The sequence below is a fragment of the Melozone crissalis genome, unplaced genomic scaffold (genome assembly GCF_028551555.1).
Source record: "Melozone crissalis strain CALT ecotype California unplaced genomic scaffold, PUWL_Pcris_2 ptg000007l_1, whole genome shotgun sequence".
Lineage (NCBI taxonomy): Eukaryota > Metazoa > Chordata > Aves > Passeriformes > Passerellidae > Melozone > Melozone crissalis.
In genome coordinates this window covers 17,832,862-17,853,300 of record NW_026535785.1, presented here as the reverse complement: position 1 = coordinate 17,853,300, position 20,439 = coordinate 17,832,862, and the positions used below count along the sequence as shown (strand labels likewise).

General features: G+C 40.5%; 1 protein-coding gene across 1 annotated transcript in view; it reads left to right on the top strand.

Annotated features, from left to right (window-relative positions):
- The window catches only part of CDH8 (cadherin 8), a 163,086-nt gene extending 151,486 nt beyond the window's left edge, over positions 1-11,600 (top strand). The window contains exons 11-12 of the mRNA XM_054296251.1: positions 6,108-6,359; positions 9,182-11,600. Of these exons, the coding sequence (XP_054152226.1) occupies positions 6,108-6,359; positions 9,182-9,675 (746 nt within the window). The 3' untranslated portion in view covers positions 9,676-11,600. The remainder of the gene's footprint in view (positions 1-6,107; positions 6,360-9,181) is intronic.
- The last annotated feature ends 8,839 nt before the right edge of the window (positions 11,601-20,439 follow it).

The window sequence follows — 20,439 nt, the reverse complement described above, 5'->3', positions numbered from 1 at the left end:
GCCATGTTGAAAACACGAAGTTTAATAATGAAACAAAATTGTTATAGCAGTTTTAATGTAAAAATAGGGTTTTATTTCAGCTACTAACTATTGCCAAATTTATAACATACAAACTTATAATTGTACCCTTTTAATCAAATATTCCTTTAAAATGTGTTTCAGCCTAAGGCAGAAAAAAAAATCTGCCTTACATGGGTTTCTCATAAAGCATATAATTTCATTCCTTTGGAAGTAGTAAGCTGGTGCTTCCAACTTATACTAAAGTGGAGCCTGAAACAAACTGAAATAAATCAGTTTTTCAGCTCAGGGCCCATTTGTGAGCAGTGGCTTTTTAAAAGGTGAGCATGGATGAGGGTGTGCTTGGAGTTGCCATTTCTGTTCTTGTGGTGGATCAGAAAGGGGATCAGGACTATTCTTTCCCAGGGATTTTGTAATTGCAAAAGGAAAAAGAAAGAAATTTCAAAACAAGAGAATTAGCACATGTGGGACTGTGGGCAGTGACTTGCCTGGGCTGCAGTCACTGGGTTTTTCCTGCAGTGCAATCCTACCAATTTAAAAAGGTGCTATTTGTAAATCTTTTCTTAGAAACAAAGTATGACTGAGAAAATATTAAAAAATAATAATGATTAGTAATGACTTATACAGTGACTGTTTGAGACACCTCTGTGTCTCTTGACAGTTTTATTCTCAGGCTCTAAAAAGGGGATTGGAATCTTCCTGTCATCCACAATTTCTCTGTGATTAGGTTTGAATTCTGAAGAAAAACAAAAGTACCAAAGTTTGAAATGATCTTTTAAAAATCTGTGTTTGACATTGTAAGGTTTCCACTAGTGAATATTAACTATTACAAGAGGCACATGCATATTAATCATGGTTATTAATGGTTATGCAAAGATGAAATGGCATCAGCATTCTCTTGAATGTTCTTTTCTAGTGCCTTTGCAGCTGGTTGCTGAGTGTTCTAGAGCTCACATTCCTTCAAATGCCATGTGCTCTAGTTTTCTGCCTTTATTTTGCTAGTTTCCACTGAAACCTTGATGATAATAATTGAATTGCTTGGTTATTTCAAGTTTGGGGTTTTTATTTAAGAATAGATGCTACTTTTGAAAAGAGAATGGAGATGAATGAGCTGTCCCTGTCTTTTCCTTATCAGAAAAAGCAGGGAGTGTCACAGTAAGGATATTCCTGCTGCTCTTCCACTTGTGTCAAAGAACTCTATTTTACAGATAATCTGAGATTTTAAACTGTACACAGAATGATACCTCTAATAAACAGGAAGAAATGTATATCTGTGTTTCCAGCTGCAGAGTTTCCGATTAAAATTCCTTCTTCACATAAGTAATATATCCAGCATAGATAACAACTTCTACCACAAAGTCCTTAATACCATTAATTATTTGATCTTTCTGAGAACATTATAAAAGGGATAAAAAAAGAAAGGCAGAATTCTGTAGGTGTTAGGTGGCACAGCAGGGAACTCCACTGATCTGAGCATATCTGACTGCAAGGGAATTAAAGAATTGCAATAATGTGTGCAGAGAAAATGACAAGTGCAAACTCACTGCTTCTGATTTTTACTTTTGTTCTGTTGTTTTATTGTCTGGCTTAAAATTGCAAGATACATTCTTGCACAAAGTGGGAGATGAAGGGATTGACTCCTGCCTGCTAATTTCACATCCTGATTGCTGTTGATGCTGTTAAAGTCACTCGTGTCCAGAAAATCCAGAAGTAGCTTTGTATTAAAATGATTGCATTTACATTTTCTCAAAATCTTTCATCCATGAGTCTCAAAAGAGATCTGGGAGATTTGAGAACAGCTGGGGAATGTGCAAAAAGCACGTGGCCCTGGGGTAATTGCTGTGGTTATGCAAACTACCTTTGTCTGGAAACCACACTGGACATCTTTTAAAGACCTTCTGCATTGTCATCCTTTGTTCTAGCTGTGAGGGAGATATTCCCAAAACAGTCTCTTTCATGGTTATTTCAAGAATCTGCTTGTAAATTTCAGAGACTGAGAGTCAGCCAGGGAGCTGAGCCACCAGGTTTTATTATATGTAAAAAAAGGCAGAAGTGAGCTCCTGCTCTGAGCTGTAGTTGTGCATGCCCAGAGCTGTGTTCCTCTGACCTGACACTGATGCTGTGAGAGTTACTAAGATTTTGCACCATTCCTGAAGGCTGCAGGACAGGATGCAGCTCCTCATCCATCCTGGGTGGTGGGTACATCACCAGGGAGAAAGTATTTCATAGGGCTCTGGCATTTCCATGAACTTCTCCAGCCCCTTCTCCACAGAAGGGCACAGAATTCCTGGAGACTCATTCTGATGGAGAATGTCAGAGCTACTCCTGGATGTGCCTCCCTGGCTGGAGAAACACCCTCAGTGGCTCTGTGCCTGTGAGCAGAGAGCTTTGAGGCTTTTCCGCACGTGCTTTTCCTTGTTTTGCTAAAAGTACCATGAATAAATAAACAACCTGAGCAGTGCTGTAGGGAAGGATCAGTGGGTTAATTGGGAAGATAAGGGAAGGTGATTGTCCCCTCTCCTGCTGAGCACCTGCTGCCAAGTTCATTCATCCAGGTTGTTCCTGGAGGAGGCTCCTTCTGGAATGTCCAGAAAGGAGAAAGCAAATCAGACAAATTGAGTTTATTCCTGATCAGCTGCCAGGATTTATCTTCAAGTTCTAGGAAGCAACTAAAATGTCAACCCAGGGAGTCATTCTTCCACATCTCCAGCAACATCAAGGTATATTTATTTTAAGACATAGCTATGAAGGGGAAAGAATTTATTGCTAAACAAAATTCCTAAGTCAAATGGGGGACTTGCCACCCATTGGCAAAACAATTTGGTAATTTCATTTTGCTTTTTCTATGTTCTGCTTGTCAGTTTCTTTTCTTTCCAGGCATAACATGTTCACTTTTAGTCAAACATGGTTTCTAACAAAAATCAAGCAAACAAACAAAAAATAAACCCCAATCAACAACAAAAAACCAACCAAACAAGCCATCTGTTAGAAAAGAAAGTTATTCTCTTCTCCTTTTTTGACATCTCTTCTCTAGAGTTCTGACCAACCATTGCAACTTATTTTGCACTTAACTAACAGTTAATATCCCAAATATCTTGCATCTCTTTTGCTTTCTCTCATTACTTCCGAACTGGAATTGATAACCATGGTGGTTATCACTTCCAACCAGCAATCAATAAACCAGGTGGTTTCTTACACTCAGCAAAGCTTCACTGATGAGCACTTTATTTTCTCCATCTCTCCTTCTTCTCACTTTTTCTGCCCCCTTCTCTTTGGAGTACATCCTTCCTTTTTTACTCAGTTATGCTCTGGTTTTTGCTTATTAGAATTTTCTACAGCAGACAGGATGGCAGTGAGTGTCTCAGGAGGATGGAAGGGATCTGAAGCTGTTCCCAATAAGTGCAGCTTCTCTTTTTTTGTTCCTTCCTAAAGCAGGTGCCTTCCCTCTTTTGCATATCTGTAAAGTGCAGGGCTGTGGGCTCAGCAATCAATCCTGTGCTCCAGCTTGGGCAGAGAAGGATGCAGCAGGTTCACAGGAAGGAACAGCCTGTATCAGTACAGATTTTAGAGCACTGTGCTATAGAACTGTAAAAGTCTCTGGAGTTCCAAATAAGTGACTACAGATGTGACACCTCTGAGTGGAATTTGTCTCCAAGAAAGAGCTGGAAATTGAGCACCACATAGTTGTTTTCTCTTTTGAAAGGTTAAAACAAAAGGATTTAGGATGCAGCTTATGCTGGGATATTTTTTAATTTTGCAGGAGAATGACAGCGGACAGGTGAATTTATTTTCCATTATTTGAAAACAGGGACGGGTGCTGAGGGGGAAAATAAAGCTATCAGATTGAAAGGAACTTTTGCACATCCTGTAGTTAGTCTTACTTTGGCAAAGCTTTACACACCCATATTCAGGGAAACTGAGCTACAGGATTATTTTCCCAACTTAACTTTTCCCTTTTTTCCCAACAGAGAACAAGGAAATGGTTTAACTTGCACACATGTGTTAACACCTCTGGCACACTCAACCAAGGAGGAGTGCAGGGTTTGTTCACTTCCAAATGTATATTAATTATTGGCTTCAAACATACGTGACTTTCCACTGCAGCACACTGGCACATGTGGCACAGGGTATCATCAGGGACTTTGGTCCTATTTGAGTTGTCAGAATTCTTAAGAGCTTATACCTGAAATTTGTCTTCAGTAAACACATATGCCTCCTTTCATTTTAAAAAGGGCACAAGGAAGAGCTAGACTATTTATTTAGCTCCAGGGTGCCATCAGTTTTGATGTGACTGTTTCCAACTGGAATAGATAAAATCTCAGGTTTCCTGTGGAAAAAAAAAAATCTTAGGAATCCTTTCTGTTCTGCAAAGGGACCATATTTATTCTGTTTTATGAAGGAGTTAATTTTCAGATTGACCTTCATGTGTTGCATAATCTAAATTCATGAAAAATGCTGAAATCATCTGAAATATAAATTATAGGAAGAACCTCTCTAGGCCAAGTAAATGTGATTGGTAGGTGATTCTGCTGTGGAAGAGATAGAAAATTATAGAATCACAGAATGTTTGTGTGGGAAGGGACCTGATCTTCAGGAGAAGCCTATTGTCATATGAGCACTCCCAGTGTTTTCTTTCCTTCCATGAAATGACATTTAGCATTGCACGTGGCCATTTTAGAGCATAAAATATCAGGAGGCTTTCTTTTGTTCATGATGCATCAGGAAAATGAACCTCAACTCCTTCTTCCAAACAAGAAGTGCAGCTCTATTTTTAAATTGTCATTGTATTCAACAGCAACATTCACACACACACACACACACACACACACACACACACACATATTGTTTCTCTAAATCACTTTTTTTAAACAAAACACAAACAGCAAACTAGTGCAAGTCAACATGAACTCTGTTTTTATAATTCCTAATATTGAACTATTATTTTATTCCACAGAATAAAACAGTTAAAAGTTACAGATTATTTAAGTATATAAAAAAATCAGAATTTTCTGTATATTTGACATGCCACGAATCATGGTTTATAACTGAGCACTATGACACATACAAGATTATTGATATCTGATATTTGTGTTTATAACTGTCTAGAATCTGTAATTTTTATAACTATGCAAATTAAAATCTGTATGATTACCTTTAGAAAAATCAACTTGTATTCATCTGGTGAACTGAGAACTGAGTGACTCTGAGAGATTTCACTGGGTAACTCTATGGCTGTGTAGGATGCCATGCAGTCAGATGCCTCTTTATATTTCCAAAATTAACTTTCTGCATATGTGTGCAGAGGTAAGATGTCCTAGACTCATTTCCTGTCTGCCTCCATGGGAGATACAGCCTGGTTTGCTCTCTTGTCTTCATTGAGGTCAAATAAATGTTCAGATCTCTTAAAATTAGACCCACAACTTTTAATGCATTTAGCTTTTCTTTTGTCTTTATATAAAAAGGAAAAATCTTTTATAGCAGTGGAAAATGTGTAGTTTGTGGTTGTAAGGCAAGGAAGATTTGTGTTAATTGGTGAATATGCTTTAAGTCTGGGTTTCTTTAACATCTCATTTCTCTCTTGTTTTACTGGCTGGATTTTTATGACTGTGTGACTTGAAAAAAAAGTGGTGAATCGATGGGAAGATATCTGTAGTGCTGTATGCAGAGGAGAAATAAGGGATTATGATCTTCTTATCACACGAGAGAATGCATATATTGCACTTCTTGAGGCAGCTGGACAGAAAGGAGAGGCATTTCTGTGTCACGTGCCATGGAACGTTTATGCTGAGGTCCCTGAAGGCACTGAGGAAGAACTGTGTGTTGAGATGTTGCCATTTTCACAGATTTCACAGAATTACTAAGTTGGAAGAGGCCTTAAAGATCATCGAGTCCAACCCAGCCCTAACACCTCAACTAGAACATGGCATCCAGTGCCACATCCAATCTTTTTTAAACACATCCAGGGATGGTGACTCCACCACCTCCCCAGGCAGGCCATTCCAGAACTTTATCACTCTTTCTGTGAAAAACTTTTTCCTAATTTCCAACTTAAATTTCCCTTGATGCATCTTGAGATTTTTTCCTTGCAGATAACACCCTGAGCATCCTGGCCAAGCACAGCGGCTTCAGCCGGCAGAAGCAGGAGGTGTACTTGCTGCCCATCGTCATCAGCGACAGCGGCACGCCGCCCATGAGCAGCACGGGCACACTGACCATCCGCGTGTGCGGCTGCAGCAGCGATGGCACCGTGCAGTCCTGCAACGCCGAGGCCTACGTGCTGCCCATCGGGCTCAGCATGGGCGCCCTCATCGCCATCCTGGCCTGCATCATCCTGCTGCTTGGTGGGTGCTCATGGCACGGTCTGCGGTACGGCCTGGCCTGTGGTACGGCCTGGCCTGTGGTATGGCCTGGCTTGTGGTACGGCCTGGCCTGTGGTATGGCATGGCCTGCGGTATGGCCTGGCCTGTGGTACGGCCTGGCCTGTGGTACGGCCTGGCCTGTGGTAAGGCGTGGCCTGTGGTGTGGCCTGGCCTGCGGTACGGCCTGGCCTGTGGTATGGCCTGGCCAGTGGTATGGCATGGCCTGCGGTACGGCCTGGCCTGTGGTATGGCCTGCAGTATGGCATGGCCCACGGCACAGCCTGGCTCATGGCATAACCCGCAGCATGGCCCATGGCATGGCCTGGCCTGCCCTGCGCACAGCCTGTGGTACGGCCCAGCCCATGGCATGGCCTGGCCCACGGTACAGCCTGGCCCATGGCACAGCCTGTGGTACAACACAGCCCATGGCATGTCCTGTCCCGTGGCATGGCCCATGGCACGGCCTGGCCTGCCACATGGTCTGTAGTATGGCCCAGCTCATGGCATGGCCTGGCCTGCGGTACAACCCAGCCCATGGCACAGCCTGCGGTATAGCCCAGCCAATGGCATGGCCTGGCCCTCAGCATAGCCTGGCTCATGGCACAGCCTGCAGTACAGCCCACAGCACAGCCTGGCCTGTGGTATAGCCTGCTATGGCCCAGCCCATGGCATGGCCTGGCCTGCAGTATGACCTCGCCCGTGGCACAACCTGCGGTACAACCCAGCCCATGGCATGGCCTGCAGTACAGCCCAGTCAACGGCACGGTCTTGCCCGCGGCACAGCCTGTGGCATGGCCTGGCCCACAGCATAGCCTGGCTTGTGGCACAGCCTGCAGTATGGCCCACGGCATGACCTGGCCTGTGGTATGGCACACGTCACAAATCCACCGGTGTCTGCCAGCTCTGAGGAGGTGTGAGGTTCAGAGAGGAGGAGGGACAGTCCAGTCCAACACTTCGTGCAGCAGCACTGACAGTGCTGGCAGTTATTGTATTTGAAGGGAATGCCCCGACGAAGGCAGGAATGATGAATCTGACTCCATGTTCTCAGAAGGCTAATTTATTACTTTATAATACTATATTATATTAAAGAATACTATAGTGTGCTAAAGAATACAGAAAGGATACTTACAGAATGCTAAAAAGATAATAATGAAAACTCGTGACTATTTCCAGAGTCTTGACACAGATTGGCCCTGATTGGCCAAGGAGTCAAACAACTTCCAGCAGAATGCAATGGAACAATTACCTGTGGATAAACAATCTCCAAACACATTGAGCACAACACAGGAGAAGCAAACGAGATAAGAATTGTTTTCCTTTTCTCTGAGGCTTTTCAGCTTCCCAGGAGAAGAATCCTGGGTGAAGGGATTTTTTCAAAGAATGTGAATGCCACAGGCAGTAGAACTGAATCCCTCATGTCCTAAGAGCTGAACAGAAGCAGAGAGAACAAAGTCCTGTTCTGAAGTGGTCACACACACGAGTTACAGAATAAACAGGTGTGGAATGGGAAGCTGAAAATCACATAGGGGTGTTGAGCAGTAAGGTGAACACAGTGTGGGCTACACCTGTTGGAAAATGGCTCTGTAGTATATTCTAAGACTTGTGTGAATCATGAGAATGTCCTGAGCTGGAAGGGACCCACAGGGATCATTGACCCAGCTCCTGTCCCTGCAGACCCCCCAGCAATCCCCCCTGTGCATCCCTGGTGTCCAAACCCTCCTGGAGCTCTGGCAGCCTCAGGGCTGTGCCCATTCCCTGGGAGCCTGGGCAGTGCCAGCACCTCTGGGGAAGCAGAACCTTCCCCTGATCTCCAGCCTGAGCCTGCTCCTGGCCCAGAGCAGACCTCAGAGCTGTCCCTACAGCCCTGGGGAGCTCTGCCTTCAGCCCCTCTGCTGCAGCTGACATAGTCCAGTGCCCTCAGCCTCTCCTTGGGTGGCCCCTACAGGTCCTTCCCCAGCCCGGGCTCTCTGCTTTGGATGCCTTCTTACAGCTTTATCTCTTTCCATTATGTATATATTTATATTTGTATATTTCTATTAGGAGTTTATTCTGGATGTAATGGCACAAGAGACACTAAAGCTTTACAAGATAAGCACTGTGGTATATTTTAATAAAACATTTGTGTGCAACATCAAGCAAGGGAGAGAACAGTGAAAGGAGAGTTCTATTTCTGCACTTTGCAGCTTCACTTTGTGACTGAGATTTACATCAGTAAATCAGTAAATGCTGAAGTTTAAGCATTAAACTGCAAAACCAAGCATAACCCATCTAGAGTTTTTTATGCAACACTCCCTGATTCTGAAATTGAGCTGAGCTCTTTCTATCTCACTTATTTTCTCACTCTGTTTTTAGTTATAGAATAGGAGTCTCTTGAAGCAGGTAGGAAAAACACTGATTTCCTTCTCCTATTAGGGCTATGTTTTCATAAAAACACTCTCTAATATTTGAAAAGAGCATCCCTTATGTAGATCTTTATAGACTATGTGAATAATGATAGCCCAACTTCACTTCCAAAGGGAAAAGTTGAGGCTCGAAATTAGGAATATGGGAAATCTTATTGCTCCTATAAAATTGAGCTTCAGATGTATATATGAGCTGATAATCAAAGACTAGATGAGTAATCAGATCTTCTGACCCAATTTCCTTCACGTGAAGGGGGTTGAAGTCACAGGTCTTTCAGCTTTTCACCCTTATTACTCCCAATCCCACAAAAAACAACCTCTCACCTTCCCCAGCTGCACTCACCGTGTGGTGTTTGGGTTGGAAATGTTTTGCCTAATCAGCTTGTGGTGCTCTCTTTGCAGTCATTGTGGTGCTGTTTGTGACACTAAGAAGACACAAGAATGAGCCTCTGATCATCAAAGATGATGAAGATGTGAGGGAAAATATCATTCGCTACGACGATGAAGGAGGTGGAGAGGAAGACACAGAAGCCTTTGACATTGCAACTTTGCAAAATCCAGATGGAATTAATGGATTTTTGCCTCGTAAGGATATTAAGCCTGATCTTCAATTTATGCCCAGGCAGGGTCTTGCACCTGTTCCTAATGGTGTTGATGTTGATGAATTTATTAATGTAAGGCTTCATGAAGCTGATAATGATCCCACAGCTCCGCCATATGACTCTATCCAGATTTATGGCTATGAAGGAAAGGGGTCAGCAGCTGGTTCCCTTAGCTCCTTGGAGTCCTCCACATCAGACTCAGACCAGAATTTTGACTACCTCAGTGAATGGGGTCCTCGCTTTAAAAGACTTGGAGAACTTTACTCAGTCGGAGAAAGTGACAAAGAAACTTGACAGTGGATTACAAACTTTTTCCCTGTTGACTTAATGATCATGTAATATTCTAGGGCCACTGCTGTTAGTTAAAACTAATGTGGCTTTTTGTTTTAGAGGCAAGTTTAGCGCCAGTCATCTATAAATTCAACTACATTGTAATGTTGAACCAAAAAAAAAAGTATATGTTAGGAGGTTAAGTCTTGTGGAGTGTGAAGTAAAGTATGTGGAGTGTCTAGAAGTCTTTGGATATTTGATATTCACTTGACCACTCTGAAGATGGAGATTTGGATCTTTGATTATCTTCAGTGAATTGAAAAGAACAAAAAAGAAATTGGTGCTCTCTTAGGAAACGGACTTGCAGGGATTTGCTGTTGAACAGTAGCTCCTGCCCAGTATGTGTAAAGCTAAAGGTTTGTTTCTGCATTGCCAACAAAGATCCCGCCACAGAAATGTTCAAAGCAATATCTTGGTCTTCTTAGCAATGCTGAACAGAAATAGCATTGCCAATTCCTACTGGCTCCTACTGTGCAGTGACCATCCATTGTACATACAGTAATTGTTGGCCACGCCACCACAGACTGAATATCATCTTTAAATATTGTGTCAAGCCTTAAAATATTCACATGTTCTTAATCCATTCCAGTGATGGGTAATAAATACTACTAATGTGTAGAGCTTCAGAGGCAGGGCTGCAAAGCCTTGCTTCACAAAAGGATCTTTTTTTCTAGAAGAAGGATCAACCCTGTGCTTCGTCTTCTGAAAGAAAAAACTGTGAAATGGGATGGACTTACATAAATGAAAGAATTGCTGATTTTATTGCTAAAGATCGAATTTATTTGTTTAATCTTTGAAATAAATATTTTATTGATGTCCATTACTGCTTTTATTTATTAAGACTGATAATCTATAGAGTAAGATTATGAAGAAAACTAAATTATATCAGTTAGAATTTTTTTTTCTATATATAATGAATGTTTCATACATGTACATTTTGAAAAGAAAAATGACAAATTGTTGCAGGTTAAAGCAGTTCCCTGTCCATTTGCAGTAGCTGAATTTTAAGAGAATGCTGGCAGGAATTAAACATTGCCAGAGAAAACTTTTGTCAGTTTTATATCTTCTTCATAAATCTAGTACCTGGTGTTTTTAATACAAGCACAAACAGCTGGAAGTAAACTGGTTCATGTGAATATTTAAACTATAGACTTTTAGAAATCCACACATAACACAGTACAGTAAAAAAAACATGCTTATAGTTCTCCACTGTATTAGAGCAGGAACCAGTGTGTACATAATTTTACTGCTTCTGTTATTAGCATTTTTTTCTATAATATTCATAGTGATGCACCAGGGCTCTTGCACACAGAGAAAGAACACTAGAAGCTGCAAGCATACTCAATTTGTAATGCAAACTTGCCATTTAGAAGTAGCAATTGTATAAGAAAACTACGTATTACATGCAAATCATTTTAATTTTCTACTTTGTTTTGAAGCTATATTATTGTTTGTTTATTTACTCCATGTATTGTATTCAGAGAAACTCCTGTATTGTTTCCTACTTTGTGAAATATATTTTTATAAATACTTTTCTTGTTATTGCTTTTCTTTCAGGTTTACCTGGGCAGTGCAGAAATGAATCTGCTGGAATAACTTCATAGTTTTTTGAGGAATGTAGTTTCTTCAAAATCATTTATTTATTAGTTGAATACAGACAAAATAAAAACCAAAAAAAGAAAAAAAGGAGAATATTTGAAACAATTTTTGACAGTGATTGCAGAATTTTGACAGTGATGAGAGCACAGGAGATATGAGTGTCTGATTCACTGCACCATGCAGAAAAATAACCTGAAATGATTTTTGTTTAAACATTGCTGGTTAAAACAACCCACTGACTTAAAGTTCCTCAATAACACTTATTCTACAAAGAATTGTTAACACATCACCCCCGGTTTTGTCTGTATTTCAGATGGTAACACTGACTTTGCTTTAGCTGCAGCACAGCTTGGTTTAATGACTGTAGTCTGTGGGTAACTAATACATTAATACCACTTTGACATATATTATAAAGATTTCATTGAAATTAATTATGTACCCAATACATTTAAGTTACACTGCACTAAAACAAAAATACTTTTGAATAAATGAATCTAAAACTTTTGGCAAAACATTGATCTGAACAGTGAGGAGGTAGGAAAGGATGGTAGGAAAGGAGATATCCTGGAGATTTCAATGAAATCAAATGTATTTCTGTGACTCACTACAAGAAAAACCAAACAGACTCTTACTCATCTTGCTCTGGGTGCCAGGCTGTTCTGAGCTGCCATGGCACATCCAACACCAGCTCAAACAGGAAAGGGGTTGGGAACTGAGCCAGTTTCTGTGTGCATCCCAGTGCTGGGAGCCAGGGAAGGTGCTGTGAACGTGGATCATGGCAGTGGCTGGGGCCACCCCAGCGTCCAGGGCAAGGCACTCTGACAGTGAGAGGCTACGCTGGAGAGTTTAGCAGAGCTCTTTTGTAGGAAAACTCACAAATGGAAAACCTTCTGATTGCCTTTCTGATTGAAAGTTCCATCTGAGACCAGTACAGTGCATTCAGTAATAAGATTTCCAGGAAAAAAAATCCCATCACTGGCCCTCTAGGAGAGGCAAAGCATGACAGAAATCTCATCATTGTCAGTCAAAAAGAGATGGGAGTCACCGCTGCTGGGCAGAGTTCGAAATTGGGCATTTCTACAGCTTTTAAACAGGAATAGCTACAATGCAAAGGGGAGAAAAAGAATTAATGAATTTCTGACCTGTCAATAGAGATGTGCTGTTTCTTGTGTCATTGCCTCCCCACTTAAGGGAAATTATTAATTCTGCAAACTAATTCCATGTAATCTGAATATAAAATTTATACCAATACATGTTAGAGGGTTAAATGTCAATCATTCAATTTTCTAGTACTACTCCTTTTTTGACAATTAACTCAGCATAGAAGTATTATGGATAACAACAGCTTTTAGGGGGATTAGATCACACAGCTCTACATTTCACATCTACATTTAGACATATTAGCGACACTTTTTAAGCATGTGAATGTGTAATTCATCTTTTTCAACAACATTTAATTAGCAACTGACTCATTGCAAATGACAAGGAAAATGCATTACATTAGAAATATTAGTACTGATAAATTTGAGAAGTAAATATTCAAAATCTTTTACAAGTGCCAAGTGCCTTAGAGCCCCATCGATCCTAGCCTGCCTTCACCCGGCTGTGCCTCACATCGTTTGTCACAGCCACTGAAGTAAATCATGGCACCCACGAGAGCTGGAATTCTGTGCACATTGTAAGGACACAAAATTCAGCTCAGGCATTTCAACATGAAAGCTCTGTGAAGGGAATGTGTGTACATATTTATTAAATATAACTCGGATGGCTGGAGGTCCTCAGCGTGTCCTGTCCTTTACAGCAGCTGAAAGTAGAGGCTGTTTGTGTGCTCTGACCTTGAAATCAGATCACAGCAAGCTCATTTAAATACATTTTTTACCTGGTATCATTACACCTTTTTGTCTATGATGACTTTGAAATGACTGTGAAATACAGAGGAGAGAAAATGGCTCAAGACTTTCATTTAAATCAGCAGTTGCTGATCACAGGAGAAACATTTAACTCTATGGCAACTCCAAATCCCATCAGCTCTGTGGCAGCACAGCAGTGACAATTCTCAGTCTGGAGAACAGACAGGATGTCTGCAAAATAGTCTGCTTGGAATAACTCTATTTGTACAGCTCTGCTAGAGATGGAGCTGCTGATTTTAATAGAAAGAGAAAAATAAATCAGCTCTAAAACATCCATGCAGTTGCATCTACCTACAAATGTGTGTGGCAATTTTTTTAACAGCCTCCATAGTCATGGGATTCTAGAACTGAAAAATGGATTTAGAAAGCTTCTCCAAGGTCTGTCTAGCAGGAGGCATTTTTGGCAGGTAGCCTTTTCCTGTATCTGGTTTTCTTGGGATATAATTTCAGTCTTATGGAGCTGTTTGGCTGTTTCTTCTCCTCTGCTTGCTCCTCTCTTCACCACATCTATCCTGAACTGGAATACTAGGAGTATAATGTTAGAAAGTTCATTAAGACCATGTAACACTTTTTCAGCTGGTCAGTGTTCAGGGACCAGAAAATGCAGCTCATCCAGGAGAGTGAGATTCACCAAGCTCCCTTCCTCTTGCAGGGAAGCCTGAACAGTCTGAGTTACTCATACGAATTTAAATACTCATCCAGTATTTAAATTATGCTGAAAAATCTGAAGCTAATGATGGTGCTTTTTAATTAATAGAAAAATATAAATAATAGAAAAAAATAAATAATAGAAAAAAAATGTTCATTAGTGGCAGACATTCACAAGTGCTTCTGATCAAGCAAAGTGGAAAGTTCATCAAAAGTTCATCAGAACTGCAGTGCCAGGAGCCAGGGAATGGCTCCCAGTGCCAGAGGGCAGGGCTGGGTGGGATCTTGGGAATGAGGAATTGCTCCCTGTGAGGGTGGGCAGGCCCTGGCACAGGGTGCCCAGAGCAGCTGGGGCTGCCCCTGGATCCCTGGCAGTGCCCAAGGCCAGGCTGGACATTGGTGCTGGAGCAGCCTGGGACAGTGGGAGGTGTCCCTGCCATGGCTGGGGTGGCACTGGATGAGCTCTAAGTCCCTTTCCAAACTGGGCCATTCTGTGATTCTATGTAAAAAGGTTGCTTGAAAAATTATTTTTCAGATTTGGAGAGCTTTTAGCAGCAGCAGGATGTTCTAGTAAATTGAAGCTTCGTAAAAATAAAAATGTAAAAAGTAAAAAGTAAAAAGTGAGAGCATTCGCTGTTGCTAGAGTTTGCTTTCAGACCACAGCACGTGTCATTAGCAGAAAATAGAAAGTACTGATAGAGTGAGCAATGAAAGCTTTCTGTGCTCTGTCATTCAGATAAGTTGGACTTGTATTATTTCTACATTTGTATACTATTTGTGCAAGATAATATTCTGGCTTTGCAGAAGGTGGAAACCAATTTAACTTGCTGTATAATTCACAGTGATGGGTTTTGTAATCACACTGCAAAATGAGTCTAGCTGCTGTATTATACAATACTGATACTGGCTTATGTGCTGCAGAACCAGACCCTCTCCAAGTAATGTCACAGTATTCAAAATGAGAAAATATAAAAGTCCTGACAATGCTTTTTGTGCAACTGCAACTAAGACATCTTCCAAAATGGCTAATAAAAGCGAGCTGAAGCTCAGCATTGCTGGCAGAGCCTTGTAAATGTGCTCATTAGCATTGCAACACAACTATCTCTTCTTTTTTTGTTCTTCCTCCCCCCCCACATTGCAAACATTAAACCACTGAAATCATCAACATGAAAATCTCAGCCGTCTCTTTACAGGGGATATGGAATAACTTCCAAAATTCCCTTTCTTCTCCTGCCACTGTTTCTGGTTCCTGTTTGAAGGAGGTTTGTGAGACCACAGCCAGAGGGAAGGGATGAGTAGAGGTTGCCTGTTTTATTCCATGATTGGAGAAACATTTCTAGAATGAGGGCAATAGTACCTTGCCCTGATATTTTTCTGGACACTCACAAAATAAAAATTAAATCTGACAGCTCAAATTCCTGTTCATCAGGAGGCCCCAGGAAAACCATCTTGTGTAGACTCATGGAATGGGTGGGATTGGAAAGGATCAAACAAAAATCATAATTTTCCACCCCCTGCCATGGGCTGGACACCTTCCACTGTCCCAGGGTGCTCTGAGCCCTGTCCAGCCTGGCCTTGGACACTGCCAGGGATGCTCATCCAGTCTAAATACAGACATGCCATGGGGCTGAGGAACACAGAGATTTCTTCCTTTACTCCTGTGGAAATGCTGTGATTTGTGAAGTCCAGAACAAACAGCCAGAAAGGCAGCACTGGTAAATGATGGCTGAATCTGGACTGGGTTCTCATTTTGTATCTTGGCTTTCTGGGTTGGCCAAGCCTAGCCTTGATTTTTTTTTTTCTACCTTCAAAATATTTAACTGCACAGAAAGTAATTTCCCTGTCTTTCATAACAGCTTGTTTTTGAATTATATAACAGGTCTTGTGGTTGGGGGGGCCTTTTTGTCATTTCTTCCTTTGTTAGTGTAATGTTCCCTGATGGCAACACTGACACAGTTCATTCTGCCAAATTTCACAAGCTGGCAGTTTTACAAATGAATATGAAAACAAAAGATGTGCATTTTTTTAAACTAAAATATTATTTATATGATTGGGAGCAACAAAGCCAATTGAATCACCTTTAAAATAAACTCCACTTCCACATTTCCTGCCACAGATGGGATTGCTTTTGGACTCATTTTCAGATACTGATATACCAGTTCTGGGAGTTTCATATGCAAGGGAATACTCCTTTAGACATTGCTGAGGAATATTTATCATATTTTACAAAAGAAGACTATAATGACTTTAACCCAGGAACACAGAAATAAGGTGTTTTACTTAAAATCACATGAACAATGTGAATTCAGAGCTGAATTCCAAGCGTCTCAGGTGTGAGACAGGGCAGCTGGGTAGCGTTAGGCTCCTGATGATTTTGGCAATTTGTGTGACCTCCCCCTTCCCACAGCCCAGGGCTCTTGTGCAGCTCTCAAAGCCAGGGTGATTCTGCAGGGCAGGGTGGGGAAGGTGGCCAGGAGCCTGTCAGTCCCCTCCAGAGGGACCTCCTGGTCCTTGTCCCAAGATTTCCCAGCTCCAAGTGTGAGCTGGCTCAACTGTGCCACCCAGAATCCCCTGTTACACCAAATAAAGGCAGGTTGGCTAAAATGTCATTGCAACACCAAGCAGGAGTTACAATTAATCCTCACCAAAAAAAAAAAAAAAAAAAAGAAAAGGTCAAGGATGAATCATCAAATGCTGTAGGGTTTTAATGGATATTTCCCAGGCCTCTTACATTTCATGAAACAGCAGCCATTCATTTTGTTCTATAGAATGCTTCTTCCATAAATAAAACAAACAGTGGATGACAAAGGGGCTTTATTTAGACTGGCATAAATGTCTGCTGCTTCTCTATTCATCATTTACAAAAAAACCCTAAAAATCAGGGAATTTTCAGCCCATGATTATACAGACCCAGTCCAATGTTTGACTAAAACAGAAGTGTCCATTATCCTCTTCTTTCTGTCCCATCCTCATGAATGCTCTGGCTTAATTAATTAATTAAATTTAGCATTGTGTCAGCTCTTGTCCATGTGGCAATTCATTTGAGAGGTTTTTAATTCAGAATCTATTAAGAACCTGTCCTTTCAGACAGCCTGCTAATATCAGAGAGGGAGGAAAAGTGTTATCTTAAAAACCTGGGACTGACTTAATAACTATTTTCCAAGTTTTCCCACAGCTTCTGTTTCTGGAACTATTTTATCACTTAAAAATGTATGAAAGGATCAGGTGAGTGGGGTTTTTTTCCAATCCTAATGTGACACAAACAGAATCTAGTAATTTTGAGAATTTACTTCCCCTTATGCTTTGTGATGGGCAAAGGAGCAGATAGTGATGTGAAGACTTTTATTACCAAAACCAACTTATAGTTGCAAAGAGCAAGAAGAAACCTTTTTAAAAAAAGCCAGAAGGATATATTTTCCTAAATTTTCACAATTATTCTAATTTTAGTTTTCATTTCTAGTCATATTTTCAGTGTGTTTTGTAGATTTTTTTTCTGGCAACAAATGTCAGTCAAATTCTGTCAGTCATAGGAAAATAATTTGTATGAAGAGAAGGCACATTATTTGACAGCCCTGGTCCCACCCCATGGCAGGTGCAGGTGGGAGGGGAAATTTCTCTATTTCTGTTTGATGTTTCTGATTGCTTTTAGGTAGTAGGGGAAGCACAGAGAACTCAGCAAGAACAAAGTCAGATATAATTCAATGCATCCTGGTCTATCCTGATTCCTGCTCAGGTAAGTGTGTACCAACAATTTTCATATTTACTAAAATAATTTCCCTTAAAAGCTGGAATTCAAATTTCGGAAGTGTCGATAAAATATTGTGTTCAATGCACTGGGTGTTACACATAAAACATTCAAATAAGTTTCTAGAAGTGATGAGGAGCTAATGAGGAAAAAGGGCTACAGCTGAAAAAAGAAAAAAATAAAATAAATTATTGCTGTGAGTATTCACCTGCCTCAGAGGGTAGAAACTTCCCTGTTCAGGGAACCAGAGTGAGATCTATTCAGCATTTAATTAACACTTAAACCCACAAAATATGGCCCTGTGCTCTGCAGTGATTTTCTCTGAGGACAGGAGCACAGAGAATAAGTTTCAAACTTGCAGCTCTTGCTGTTCCTCTGTCAGTCTCATACATCACTGGAACTTTCCTGCAGCACCCAGTGGCTTCAGACTCTGGAAATGCTCAGAGTTGTACCAGGCAGCTGATGAAAATTCAAATAATGTGCAGGCGCTGAAAGAGAGTGAGCAGCTAAAACATAAGGTGCCACTTGTAATCCAATCTCTGTGCTGCAGGCTGGGGTGAGTATAATTGTTTTTGGTGTCTATGCAATAAGCCTCAAATCAGATTGGGAATGTAGTGATTTGTGGGATGAGTAGCAGAGCAGAAAGCAGCATAAACAAGAAGAAAAACCCTGATTTTTTTTTTTTTTTGAAAATACACTGTAAATGAGGCATACTCACAAATATGAGTATGTGTGTGTAGGATGAGAGAGAATGACAAAGAAATCAAAATTTTGAGAAAGATTCTCCAAACATGGGCATGTAAATCCTTGACATTCAGCCTTTATAAAAAGAACTGATAGGTCAGTTTATACAGTTCTCAAGCATTTCTAGTCTTGTGGGATAACTCATAGAAAATTTGTACATCCACTCAAGCTATTTTCTTCACTGCTCCTATCTGCAACACAATCAACTTTGTTTTTTCTTGCTATAAAGGAATCATCACCACAGTCACATGGTCTGAACCATAATATATGGCTGACAATGTGACTATGCCTTAAACAGAATTTTGTGTTTCAGATTGCCTTTCACCCAGGGGTGAAAGAGAATCAAACCTCTCACAGGAGCTCTTTCTGATGTTGCAGTGTTTTATCCCTCTGATTTGATGATATTTCTACAAATCCTTTGTCTATTGCAAGCTGAAGTGGGTGTACTTTTGCTTGGGGTGGACTTTTTTAAAAAGAAGGAATCACTCTGACAGGTCCAATTCAGAAGTGAAGAAATAATTTTCATCCAGTTTGGTAGAATTTCCCAAAAATCAAAGAATTTTTTTTTTCTTATTGACTGTTTATAGAACAAATGGATTTCTGCATCACCACTGATTTGCACATGTATTAGGGAGAGAACCACAATGAACTTATTATCTCATCATGCTAAAAGAGAGCTGGATAACTCCAAGTTTTCCATGAATTCAGAAGTTTAAACCTGAATTTGATTGCAGATGAATCCTTCAGTGGACAGCACTGGCTGAGCTGGGAATTGCATCCCCTGCACAGCTGTCTGCAGGCACTGAGCATCCCCAGCTCCCCATGCCAGAGAACACTCTCAAATTTTCCTTAGAATCAGAGGAAAAATGCATTTGGAGGAAAGCTCCTGAGTCCTGCTTCCCTGCTGGTACAAGCTCTAAGCAATTCCAAGCTTTGTAGTGGTTTCCTTCCCTCTGTGAGGCTGGAATGTCTTTCCAGGAAAAGCATCAAGGTCTGTGCATGGCCTGGGATGCATTCCTGGAACTTTCTAGTTAGATGCAGCCTAAATGAGTTCAGCTATATCAGAAAAGGTTGTTCTGTATCCTCAGGAATCGCAAAACCAGAAACTTCCACAGACACTGAGGGATTTGATCTATTAATTTATTTGATTAGATTAATATAAAAATACAGTACACAGACATTAAGCAGAAAAATAATAAACTTGTGTTTCTATAGTTGTAAGAATATGCCTTAAATAAGTGCATTAAGATGTACTAATGTACATCTTCAAAATGTACTTATGTACTAATAAGATGGTTAAGAGTTTATAATGTAAGGGCGTAGTTAAATTGAGTAAACTAAGAGTTTAGAAGTTATAACAGAAGCATATTTGTACATACATATATACATATATATGTGAGACAGAAGCCTATTAGAGAAAAGTACCCACAGTACAGTAGAAGTAAGAAAAAGTGATAAGTTAGAAAAACAAAATACACCTTGTGACAACTATCTATTAGACCAGAAAGTTGTATATTATCTTGTAACAAAGAACTTGTAACTACTTTAAGCTATGGCCAACTGCTTACTCCTCCAAAATCTCACAGCCTCTGAAAATAATATTTATCTGAGCAACAAATCATTCTTAACCCAATGATAGCCTCATCCCTTCATTATTAGCAGTGAGAATGATCCTTAGGAGACCAGGGCAGGACAGTTTTGCTCTCTCACATTAACACAGAGCACATTCCTGAGTGTAAATAAAGAAGGGCATTGGAACCCGAGCCACAGCAGGTGAAGATTAGAAATAAAATTTCTAGTCCCTTGCAAAATTAATCCCTCTTGATAGTTAAGAAAAAAGGACTTTCAGATCTTGTTTTGTAAAAAAAAATATGTGTTCAGCTTAAAGCAGTTCTATGGGACTATAAATAACTTGAATTTTTGAGTAGGAATTGTCATTGTAATACATGGATCAATAAAGAGGATTTATATAGTCCCCAAGCAGATACTTCAGAACAATGGTCAATTCCTCATTACCCTTTACTCTGAGCATGTCTCATTTTATGTGCTATCCTCTCAAAAAATATTCCTGACTGATGCCTG